This window comes from Mustelus asterias, chromosome 19 (genome assembly GCF_964213995.1).
Source record: "Mustelus asterias chromosome 19, sMusAst1.hap1.1, whole genome shotgun sequence".
NCBI classification, from domain to species: domain Eukaryota; kingdom Metazoa; phylum Chordata; class Chondrichthyes; order Carcharhiniformes; family Triakidae; genus Mustelus; species Mustelus asterias.
The window spans coordinates 33172583-33185686 of NC_135819.1; the positions used below are offsets into that span (position 1 = coordinate 33172583).

The 13104-nt window shown below is 42.8% G+C and overlaps 1 protein-coding gene across 7 annotated transcripts in view; it reads left to right on the top strand.

Annotated features, from left to right (window-relative positions):
• The window catches only part of c2cd5 (C2 calcium dependent domain containing 5), a 114677-nt gene extending 101812 nt beyond the window's left edge, over positions 1-12865 (top strand). For 4 of the 7 annotated variants that reach the window (XM_078235301.1, XM_078235297.1, XM_078235300.1 and 1 more), the window contains 2 exons: positions 6553-6699; positions 11123-12865. In XM_078235301.1, coding sequence (XP_078091427.1) covers positions 6553-6699; positions 11123-11254 — 279 coding nt within the window. In that variant the 3' untranslated portion in view covers positions 11255-12865. The remainder of the gene's footprint in view (positions 1-6552; positions 6700-11122) is intronic. The other 3 variants (XM_078235302.1, XM_078235295.1, XM_078235298.1) reach the window with 1 other exon arrangement.
• The last annotated feature ends 239 nt before the right edge of the window (positions 12866-13104 follow it).

Here is a 13104-nt window from a genome sequence, read left to right on the forward strand (position 1 = left end):
TTTACTGCTGTGTCTTGGATCTGCTGTTCTATTGCTTGTATCTCGCTTCTCACCTCTCAAGCACTCTGCCTTTCCAAACTGCTACCCCAGATATTTTTTAGCACTCCTCAATCTCTCTACGCGCCTGCCACCAGGCTTGACTCCCTTTTAGATAAGCCTATGGCTTCTCTGCTAGCCTCACTAGGCATCCTCTGAGGATCAGTTGAGGCACTAGGTACTGATTCATTATGAGCAGCAGTCCTATTTTGCCATGTTCTGCTCCCTCACTGATTTTCTTACCCAGTCTGCCAGCTGGGGACGGTTCCTGTGGACTCTGGCAGCACGCACTAACCTTCTCCGAATCCCCTCCAGAATGTTTGTTCACCTGCAGACCAAGCCCTTGCAATCAATGAGCTTATTTTGAATGATTGCATTGGGCGGTACGATGGCACAGTGGTTAGCACTTCTGCCTCACAGCGCCAGGGACCCAGGTTCGATTCCCGGCTTGGGTCACTGTCTGTGTGGAGTTTGCACGTTCTTCCCGTGTTTGCGTGAATTTCCTCCAGGTGCTCCGCTTTCCCCCTACAATCCAAAAAATGTGCTGGTCAGGTTGACTGGCCATGCTAAATTCTCCCTGTGTACCTGAACAGGCATTCTCCCCGTGTCTGTGTGAGCTTCCTCCGGGTGCTCCGGTTTCCTCCCAATCTGAATGACGTGCTGGTTAGGTGCATTGGCCCGAACAGGTGTCGGAGTGCGGCGACTAGGGGAATTTCACAGTAACTTCATTGCAGTGTTAATGTAAGCCTACTTGTGACAAATAAATAAACTTTAACTGACATCATGGTCTCGACCGAAACCTGACTGATGGATGATGGCACCTTCCCCTAAAGTGAAGCCTCTTAGTCTGACTATCCCTTCCACCACTTGCCTCGCCCAGTTCTGGGTGCCATTCTTGAGGAAAGATGTGAAGGTGTTGGAGACAGTGTATAGGAATTTGAGAAGAATGATTTCAGGCATAAGCAACGGTAACTATGAGGATAGATCAGTGAGATTGGGGCTGTTTTCCTTGAAGAAAGGAAGACCAAGAGAGCACTTGATCAAGGTATTCAAGATTCTCAGGGGTATGAGCAGGATAAAGAGTACATCAAGAACTCGAGGGCATGGATTCAAAATAGAGGATAAAAGGAACAGAATCGTGACCACAAACCCGCCAGCCATTTGACCCCTTATCGCCCATAACATCAATCACAGAAAAGACCATCTCTGATTACTTTGTTGTATCGCTCTCCACCCACATCCTGCTTGCCCTTCCAAATCATATGTCCTTTTCTATCAATCCTTGGGGGGAAAAAACTCTCCCCAATTCACTTTCAGCTGCAAATTCCAATTTTGGCCCTTTTGTTCACCACAATGTTTCTATAATTACTGATCTACTCAACCACACCCTCGCCTCAATCTCTCATGGCCCAATTTCCAATCACACTATTTACTTTCTCTGACATAATTGTAGCAGAACTTCCTTAGTGTTCTGATCACCTTGCAATAAACATCGACATCATTTGCCTTCCTAATTGCTTGCTGTACCTGCGTGCTCACTTACTGTTTCCTTGTAGGAGTGCATCCAACTCTCCTTGAACATCAATATTTAAAGTTTCACGCCCTTTTTTAAAAACTTTCTTTTCTAATAAACAAAAAGCTCTCATTCCTTTACATTGTACTCCATCTGCCACCATATTACCCACTCACTTAACCTGTTCTTTATCTCTTTGCGGCCTTGTGTCCCGCTCACAGCTTACATTCCCTTTATATCTCCTGCAAACATCAATAAATTACTCATGCTCTTATCGTTTGAATCATTAAATGTAAATAGCTGCTGCCCCATCACCGATCCTTGCAACACTCCACTAGCCACATTCCCGGCCTCGCTCCCACGCACATGTCCCCTTCCCAGGCCCCAAGCTTCACCGTGACTCCCCGGGCTCGCTCCTGAGCTTATCAGCAGCAAATGCGGGAAAGAAGCAATATGTGATTGTAGGAGCGGGTCTTTGCAAATTCTTCACTGATTGTCACTTCGACTTAACTGGCCTGCATTAGCAGCTTTTGAGTGGTGACTCCCATGTGTCATGTAGAGGGGCTTCTGCGGCCCTAAGGCTGCCAGTTGGACAAGCTTGATTGAACCTATAGTTACGTCCACAAAAGAATTGCCAAACACTACTTCCCCTCATTTCATCAAACCCTCTGTTGAATTTGTCTCGATATAGTATTGACTTTCTAACTGCATTGTTAAAACTTTCATTGTAAGAATCTGCAGCATTTTCCTGATGGCTGGTATCAGGTTAACTAGCCTGTAGTTTCCCGTTTTGTCTCTTCCTTTCTTGAATAACAGAGTTACATTCGCTAATTTCCAGTCTGGCCAACTATCGCCCCATGAGTCTGCTCTCAGTCATCAGCAGTATCGTTGGAAGGTGATGTTGACAGTGTTATCAAGTGGCACTTACTCAGCAAAAACCTGCTCACCAGCTCATTTTGGATAATGCCAAGGGAACTTGGCTCCTGATCTCATCACAGCCTCGGTCCCAACATGGGCACAGAAGCTGAATTTGAGAGGTGAGGCGAGAGTGATAACCCTTGTCATCAATGTTGGCAGGTGACCTTGTGTGTCACTTGGGACCCCTAACAAAACTTTAGTCAATGGGAATGTGGAGGGCAACTCTCCACTGGTTGGAGTCATTCCTAACACAAAGGAAGATGATTGTGCTTATTGAAGAGCAAATATCTCGGCTCCAGGACATCACAGCAGGAGTTCAAGGTAGTGTCCTCAATCCAACCAGTGTCAATGCTTCATCAGTGTTTTTCGTTGTATCATAAGGTCAGAAGTAGGGATGATCACTGTTGCTCGCTGTTGATTGCACAATGTTTAGTACCATTCACCACTCCTCAGAGACTGAACCAATATATCAAGAGAGTTACTCACTTCAGAGAGATCCTTTTCACCTGAGCAGGCAGACAAAACTTCACTTAAATGTCTTACTTAATGGACGCTATATCTGACAGTGCAGCACTCCTGCAGTACAGAGCTGCTCAATGCAGTGGGCAGTCAGTACCAGACTTGAATGTCGGCCTGGATAGGGAAATAAGTTACTAGGTGAAAAAGTACTGTGGTTTATCTTAGAAACCCTACAGCACAGAAAGAGGCCATTCGGCCCATCGAGTCTGCACCGACCACAATCCCACCCAGGCCCTACCCCCATGTCCCTACATATTTACCCACTAATCCCTCTAACCTACGCATCCCAGGACACTAAGGGCAATTTTAGCATGGCCAATCAACCTAACTTCTACCATCCAGATAGTCAAATAATGTAATAACAGATTTAATGATTAACCGTAGCAACCAATATCCCACATCAGACCCATTCAGCTCTGACGTGTGATGATAAACCTCTGTGGTGTAAAGCTCTGGGAGCCATGGGTCCAAATTCGCCCACGTCATAATCTTAAATACTATATCCCAAAATACGTCTGAAATAAACTTTACCTTTTTTGCATATGAATGTGACACTGCTAACTGTTTCCACTCTCTTCCTAAGGTGTTTATTCCATAGTTTGACCACTCACGCACTGAAACGTTATTTCCACCAATTTGGTTTGAATTTACTCTTCAAATGCAGGTCGTGGCCTCTGGTTCTATTATCCTGCAGAAGCTGAAATGGCTAGTTATGGCCTATATTAACTCACCCCTAACGTGGCTCTTGTGAATGCCACCAACTAAGCCAAACTGATCATAGTACTTTCTTCAAATTCATTCCCATTTGACCTTTGAGTAATTTATTCAAGCTGTGAGTAACGTCCCTGCTCTAAAGATGCATTTCTATCCTGAAACTGCATGGTAACTCTCTAAGTGAAAAGTGCAAGTTAGAGGCTCATTATGTAATCTGTGCTGACACCTCTATGCAGTACTGTGGAAGTACTGCATTGTCTAGAGATACTGAGTCTCAGGTGAGCCATTAAGCATTCTGTCTGCTCTTTTACGTGGACTTGACAACATTTACCCTTCAACCAGTGCCACAAAAAATAGATTACCTGGTCATTTATGTCACTGCTGTTGAGGGACTTTATTATGTGCAAATTGACTCATTTGCAACATGTTTCATAACAGCAACTACACTTCAAAGCAACTTAATTGCTGGTGAAGTGCTTTAGGATACGCTGAGGTCTTTAACATATACTACATGCTATGTAAAATATATATGCAATTAGTTTAGCATAATAAAAACAAAATACTCCGGATGCTGGAAATCTGAAATAAAAACAAAGTGCTGGAAAAACTCAGCAGGTCTGCCAGCGTCCGTGGAGAGAGACAGGTAACGTTTTGAATCCATTAATCCTTCTACAGGTCTGTGTTTCTCTCTTTGCAGATGCTGCCAGACCTGCTGAGTTTATCCAGAATTTTCTGTTTTTAGTTTAGGATAAAGTAAAAAAAAAAGTAAAGTTTATTTACTAGTCACAAGTAAGGCTTATATTAACCCTGCAATGAAGTTGGTATGAAATTCCCCCAGTCGTCACACTCCAACGCCTGTTTAAGCCAGTGCACCCAACCAGCACGTCTTTCAGATTGGGAGGAAACTGGAACACCCGGAGGAAACCCACGCAGACACGGGGAGAATGTGCAAACTCCACACAGACAGTGACCCCAAGCCAGGAATTGAACCCGGGTCCCTGGCGCTGTGAGGCAGCAGTGCTAACCACTGTGCCACCATGCTGCCCATTAATAATTATTCTTAGTTTTCTTTGCCTCCTTCCTTGGGAGACATGTTTTAGTTAGGAATCAGGAAAGGCTGGAGCCACAAACCTACATCCCACATGATTGTGTGCCCAAAGTCTAGAAGTTTAAAAAATCTTCCGTTCTTGAGAGCTGCTATGTGGACTGTTATTCTTTCTGATTAATTTATGAATATATTTTGGAGAATATAGGAGGCATGGTTAGTAAGTTTGCAGATGACAACAAATTTGGTGGCATAGTGGACAGTGAAGAAAGTTATCTCCAATTGCAACAGGATCTTGATCAATTGGGCCAGTGGGCTGATGAATGGCAGATGGAGTTTAATTTAGACAAATGCGAGGTGATGCATTTTGGTAGATTGAACCAGGGCAGGACTTACTCAGTTAATGGTAGGGCATTGGGGAGAGTTACAGAACAAAGAAATCTAGCGGTCCATGTTCATAGCTCCTTGAAAGTGGAGTCACAGGTGGACAGAGTGGTGAAGAAGGCATTCGGCATGCTTGGTTTCATCGGTCAGAACATTGAATACAGGAGTCTTGTTGAAGTTGTACAAGACATTGGTAAGGCCACACTTGGAATACTGTGCGCAATTCTGTTCACCCTATTATAGAAAGGATATTATTAAACTAGAAAGAGTGCAGAAAAGATTTACTAAGATGCTACCGGGACGTGATGGATTGAGTTATAAGGAGAGGCTGGATAGACTGGGACTTTTTTCTCCGGAGCGTAGGAGGCTGAGGGGTGATCTTATAGAGGTCTATAAAATAATGAGGGGCATAGATAAGGTAGATAGTCAATATCTTTTCCCAAAGGTAGGGGAGTCTAAAACTAGAGGGCATAGATTTAAGGTGAGAGGGGAGAGATACAAAAGTGTCCAGAGGGGCAATTTTTTTCAGAGGGTGGTGAGTGTCTTGAACAAGCTGCCAGAGGTAGTAGTAGAGGTGGGTACAATTTTGTCTTTTAAAAAGCATTGAGACAGTTACATGGGTACGATGGGTATAGAGGGATATGGGCCAAGAGCGGGCATTTGGGATTAGTTTAGGGGTTTTAAAAAATAAAGGGCGGCATGGACAAGTTAAGCCGAAGGACCTGTTTCCATGCTGTAAACCTCTATGACTCTATGTAGATACCAAAACAAAACTCTGTGTGAAATGAATTGTGGCGAGTTGTGTCGAATGATGGATCTATTTGTATTATGTCATCCAAACACATTCTTGCTGGTTAAAGTGGAAAGTATACGAGATTACAATGAGAGGGCCTGAATGACCCTAGCCTTTTACTTTGGGATGTGCGCTTAATTTCGGCTCAGACTATGTTGACTCGCATGAAATGCGTTTGGGAATTAAATCCAGCTCCTAATCGTGGTGGTCTAAAAATTCACAAAATGTCCCATCCACTGGTGATATTGGGTATTCCGTTGAGGTTGGGGGTGAGTGCGCATTGCTCAAAAAGAGCAGGCAGTATGTTATCCTGCATCCATGGGGAGATTTGATGAACGTCCTGAGCCTCAGGATGTCCCAGTGTGCTTTCATAGAATCGTAAAATCCCTACAGTGCAGAAGAAGGCCATTCGGCCCATCAGGTCTGAACTCCTTTTTAAAATCCTGGAATTTCACTTAAAATCTCAATCATATAGCTTTACAAAAAAACCATCGGTAAAAAAGACAAAATGAACCAGATAATTTTGCTGGGCAGTGAGCACTCTCACTGAGTGAGGAACTGATGTACTACAAGTGAAACAAAACTGAGGGTCTGAACAGAAACATTTTGGAATTGTTTTGCTTTGTGCAGGAGGGAGGAGTTAGCGGATTCCTTCATGCATTCATCGCTGAAGTGTTTGCTATGGTGCGGGCCCATGTCGCTGCCTTGGGAGGGAATGCAGTCGTGTCTTACATCATGAAACAGTGCGTGTTTATGGAAAACTCCAACAAGAATCAGGTCTGTACTCCAGTTCAAAAAAATTATTCACCTGTTTCGTAGGAATGTCCAACTTTTCTTCTGATGAATTGTGAAATGCGTAAAACTAAATCGTGACTGAAGTGAATGCTATTCAGGGTAAGCAAATATTGCTCACTTCCCCCTGGAGAACAGCGGTTCACCCTCTCCTGTAAAGGATTTCTACCGAGGCTGCACAGAGATCAGGGGAACGCCCTTCGTAAACCTATGCCCACATGTTTAATGAACCTTTCTGCACCACAGAAGCTTAAAAATTACTATCTTGGATACCAGTTTGTCTTAAAAGGATTTTAACCTAATTCCATTTTTAAAATTTTATATTGAGCAGTTTTGGAATAAGGATTAGTAGACGCCATTCCAAATTCCATTTCTAATACCAGAATAACAGTAATGACTGAATCGAAAAAGAAAAAGAATTGATGTGACATGAATTAAGAGTCCTGTAAATTAGGCTAATTTATTGGCCTATTTAGTATGTAACAAAAGCAACAACTTGTTCGTGCAATGCCTCTTAACATAATGAAACATGCCAAGGCACTCTACATAATAAAGTATAACACTGAGCCATATAAGGCAATGTCAGATAACCAAAAGCTTTGTCATTGAGGTAGATTTTAAGTGGCGTCTTAAAGGAGGAAAGTGAGATTGAGAGACAGATGTGGAGAGGGAATTCCAAAGCCTGTGTCTAGGCTGCTGAAGGGATGGCCATCAATGGTAGAACGATTAAAATTGAGAATGAATAAGAGGTCAGAATTAGAGGTGCACGGGTACCTTGGAGGGTTGCAGGGCTGGAGGAAATTACAGAAATAGGATGGGACAAGGCCATAGAGGGACTCGGAAACAAGGACAAGCCTTTTAAAATCAAGATGCTTCTTGTCTTGGAGCCAGTGGAGGTCAGTGGGCACAGGGGTAAAGGGAAATGGGCTTTGCTGTGAATTAAGACGCAGGCGGCAGGGATTTGGATAACCTCAGTTATATGGAGGGTAGAGGGTGGAAGACCAGCCAGGAGTGCGTTCGAATGGTCAGGCATGTATGAGGGTTTCAGAAGCAGATGTCAGGAGTGAGGTCTAGTGACGTTACAGAGGTAGTAATAAGCAGTGTTGGTGACGTCAAAATTAACAGATCAGAAGCTCAACCCTGGATCAGATGTGGCACCAAAAATTAGCATACTGGCTTAATCTCAAATAGTTGGCAAGGAGAGGGATAGGGCTAGAGAACAGAGTTTGGGAACAGGTCCCAAAGAAACATGCCTACAGGCTTCCCAATATTTGATTGGACAAAATTTCTGTTCATCTAGGTGTCAGATAAACAGTCTGCTAGCATAGCAACTGTTGAAGAGTGGAGAGAGGTGATGGTGAGGTAGGGCTGGGTGTCATCAGCATTCATGTGTTTTTGGATGATGTTGTCGAGGGATGGCATGCAGGTGAAAAATAGGAAGGCACCAAGGATTGATCCACAGAGGGCACCAAATGTAATGGATCAGGAACGAGGAGAGAAACCATTTGCAAGCAATTTTGTGGCTACTGTTAGACAGGTGAGAATGGAACCAGGTGAGAGCAGCCCCAGCCAGTTGTTGAAGGAGGTGTGGTCAACTATGTCTCAGGCTACAGGGAAGTCAAGGAGGGAAAGTCTGTTTTTGTTATAACTGCATAGGATGTCATTTGAAACTTGACTAAAAGTTGTTTCAGTGCTGTGACAAGGGCAGAATCCCTGATCATCGAGATTCAAACATGGAGTTCTGAGGAAGATGGGAATGGATTTGGGAAGCAGCATTTTCTGTAACTCATTGATTTCATAGAATCCCTACAGTGCAGAAGGAGGCAATTCGAACCATCACGTCCGCACCGACCACAATCCCACCCAGGCCCCATTCCCATGACCCCACATATTTACCCTGCTAATCCCCCTGACGTTAAGGGCAATTTAGCATGGCCAATCAACCTAATCCACATGCTTTTGGACTGTGGGAGGAAACCAGAGCACCCGGAGAAAACCCATGCAGACACGGAGAGGATGTGCAAACTCCACACAGACAATGACCCGACGCTGGAATTGAACCCGGGTCCCTGGAGCTGTGAGGCAGCAGTGCTAATCACTGCCACCTTACATTTACGTGTAAGGTCACCTTACATTTATTATTACAATTCATTCTGTTTATCAAAGCTCATACTGGCCACAACTAAACATTAAACATTTCTTAATTACACAGAATGCTGCGGTATTTATTTTATTCATATTTATTTACCATTTTTGATACCTTTGTGGCATGCTGGCATAGTGGTTAGCACTGCTGGCTCACAACACCAGGAACCCAGGTTTAATTCCCAGCTTGGGTCACTGTCTGTGCGGAGTCTGCATGTTTTCCCCGTGTTTACGTGGGTTTCCTCCGGATGCTCCAGTTTCCTCCCTCAGTCCGAACGACGTACTGGTTAGGTGCATTGGACATGCTAAATTCTCCCTCAGTGTACCCGAACAGGCACCGAAGTGTGGCGACTAAGGGATTTTCACAGTAACTTCATTGCAGTGTTAATGTAAGCCTACTTGTGACACTAATAAATTAACTTTAAACTTTTATTGATAAACCCTACTGCTCCCGATAACCTTTACTACTGCTGTAACAAAAACTATGAAAACTTTTCAGTTTTCAATAAATTCTGAAAATATTTGACAAAGGAGGAAAATAAATAAAATACTCGCTACCAATTGCTCTGCACTCAGTCTTGCTCGTTCCTGCACTCTTTTATCTCCAGGCCTCAGCCTCTCTCTTTCACAGTCTTTTGTCCTCCTGGCTCCGCTCTCATTCTCAGATCCTTTTATCCTCCCGCTTCGCTCTCGCAAACTCCACTCTTATTCTCTCAACCAAACGTCTCACAGGCTGCAGTCACAACCCTGATGGACCACATGCCCAGTGCTGATTGCCCGCCACTGCTCTAGTATATTAAAACACCCCTGGGTGCTTCACAAAAGCTTGGTGGACAAAAATGGGCACCGAGTCACAGGAGATATAAGACGGGACCAACCACTCAAATTCATCCCATTAAATTGAAAGATAAAGCAGAGTATTTTCTGAATGGCTAAAAGCTAAAAACTGTGGAGAGGCAGAGGTTTTTGGAGTCCCAAGTTTAGATATTGTTGAGTGGATAGGCACGGAAAATAATTTCAAAGGCTAATGAAAGACTAATGGCCTTCACTTCAAAAGGGATGCAAATTATGTTAAAGCTGTACAAAGCTCTGGTTAGGGACACCATCTGAAATACTGCATTCAGTTCAGGTCACTGCATGTCAGGAAGGAATGACCTTGGAAAGAGTCCATTGCAGAATTGTATCAGGGCTAAAGAGGTTAAATTATGAGAGTAGGTTGTCTGGACTAGGATTGCATTCCCTAGAATATAGAAGATTAAAGGGTGATCTAATTGAAGTGTTGAAGATGATTAAAGGATTGGGTGCTTCCTCCTTGTCTACCCTATGTCATCTAGAGCAAGAGCCCTGAACAAGAGGGCCTTAAAATTAGGACTAGGCCATGCCCACAAAAGGGAGAGGACATTTGGAACTCTCACGGAACCATGGCAAGTAGATGGGGTTAAGGAGCAGATTAACCATGATCCGATAATGACTCGAGGTTGAATGGTTCCCCCTATTCCTGTGATCAAATAAATTGGTTTTAAGGAGCATCATCAAAGGAAGAGCAAAAAGCTCAAGGTTTAAGGTGGCAGTTCCAAAGACAGCAAAAGACAAGACTGATCCTTTTTGTAATGTTGCAATATTTGTCATTAAGCTTTAAAAAAAATAACGCATCAGTTACGTGCAGTTCTGATTGCCATACTACCTGGAAGATGTGGAAGCTTTGGAGAGAGTGCAAAGAATGTTCCCCTGGATGTTGCCTGGTCTTGAAGGTGTTGACTGTGAGGAGAGGTTGAATAAACTAGGATTGTTTTCACGGAGGCTGAGGGGAGACCTCTTAGAGGGCTACAAAATTGGGAGGCATAGATAGGGTGGATAGTCAGAGGCTTTTTCCAAGGGTGGAAGTATCAATAACAAGGGGGCACAGGTTCCAGGGTGAGAGGGGGAAAGTTTAAGGGAGATGTGCGGAGGAAGCTTTTCACACTGAGTAGTGGGTGCCTGGAACACATTGCCAGAAGTGGAAGCAGGCACATTAGCAACATTTAAGAAGCATTTGAATAGGTACATGAGAGCGTGAATAGAGGGATATGGGCTGCGTAAGGGCAGAAGGCATTAGTTTAGTTGGGGCATCATGATTGGCTTGGGTTTGGAGGGCTGAAGGGCCTGTTCCCCTGCTGTACCTTTCTTTGTTCTAATTCTGAAGTTCTGTCATTTGGTAGACTGATTATTTGACTATATCATATGAGCATTCCATGTTTTACTCATTATTGTTTCTTTTCTCCAGGCGCAGTGCCTTATCAATGTAAGTGGTGATGCCGTGAACTTTTTCAGAGATGCTGATGCGGAGTCTGCACCTTCTCAGCCACAAACGAGTGGCTCACAGACAGGAAATGGTAGTGGAGACGTAGTCACATGAAACTGGTACCGATTGATTACTGCTGTAGGTGCGTGCACTTCTGGGAATGATGGAAGACAGCTTATCTGCATTTCCATCCTCGTTGGCCGTTGTCCTCTGTATGGATATGTGTACGTAACTGCTGAACTGCGTCACACGATGTGTAAATGGCCTCTGTTGTCCTCAATCCGTAGACTTGTGATGGTCCTGGACGAATAGTGGTGATCCTGTCAAATATTCAACTACCCAGGAATTTACTTTTGCCTGTCCCTTTACCACCTGGAGCTTTAGATGAACAATGAGCTTTTGCTCTGTGTAGAAATTATTTAGGAGGTATTCCGTAAGAATGGCACACATGAAAACCATTCAATTTATTTCTGTTGTAATTGTCTTTGAGAAATTTATTGTTTAATACTAAGCACCAAGACCAAACAGAAAGAAGGGTATTAAAATTCAAAATGGTACTAAAGTATATTTTAAGCCAATGCTGTATCTGTAAAACTGGGTGTTCATCTGCAAGTCCTTTTCTTTGTAAGATTAAAAACCAGCCTTCAGTGAAAACTAGAAGTGCCACTAGAAAAATGCTACATCAACATTGAGTTTCAGTGCCAGTCTGTGTGAATTTTAGCTTTTATCTGTGTGTGTACATCCTTCATAGATGTTATGTAATAAGCCACAAGTTTTTATTTATTTAAGGAAACTTACAGGCTAGTCAGTTTCACAAAGATTATTAAAATTAGAAATTGTTGGAAAGTCTTGGAATAAAGTATCTAATCACATTTGTAGTTACCACACCCAGCAAATGGTACTGTATAATTCTGCAGATCAAAAATAGATGGTATTTTTTATAATTCTCGAGGTGGAACTGTAAGAAGATGAAAGCATTTAAAATGTTCTTAATCTGCAGCTTGTTAAATTGCAGAAGCAGAGTGCAGACTGGAGGGCGTTTGATTGTGGTTGTTCAAATTTAGTGCATAATTGAAAACTTGAATGTACAGAACGCTTGATTTGTAAGGGTTTCAACAATTCACTTGGCTTTGCACACTTAAGTGCATGAAAATAAAATTCACTGTTGCAGTAGTTTTGCAGGTTGTAAGAAACAAGTAATAGCATGAAAGAAAATTGTTCCCTTAGCTCCGTTGGGAAATAAATATTTTATGAATATTTATAAATTGTTTCTTTTTTAAAAAATCAATGCAAGCGGTCCAATTTGATAAATTAACGGGTACCATGCTGGTGGATACATTCATCACACCATCATGAAAGAATGTCAAATGTAGAGAACTTCGGAATTCGCTTTGCTTTGCTGCGGTGAGCTGAATCTGAAACGGAGTCATTCCCTGCATGTATGTTGTTCAATCAAAGTAATGTACCAAAACACATCTGGCATGTGAGCAGCACAATGTAAACCAGGAACACTCAGATTCAACTTCTAAATAAACTGCTACAGCACAACTATCTGTTATCTTTTATGAAACAGAGTTGTGAATGAAAAGTGCTTTTTGATTAAGTGTCTTGTTTTCTCTTTAAGTGGAATTGACGACCAGCCAGAGAATGTTGCAACTCTTGAATTAGAGTGAAAAACCCATATCATCTTGCAGTAAATTGGTTTGGAACTCTCCAAATTCCTCTAATACTTTTTATTATTTATATTACTGAAGTAAAGCATTTCAATTAACTTCCCTATGTTTAAGTGATAACAGAATAAGTGCATAGCGAGTAAGTATTTTTTGAGAAATGCATTTTGCTGTCTAATAGTTAGAGGATGGACAGAGCGGTTCTGACCCTAGAATGCACTACCTGTTCCATGTGGGAACTCCAGGGCATTTCCTGTGTTCTGGCTAACCATATGTGCAGGAGGTGTTGTCGCC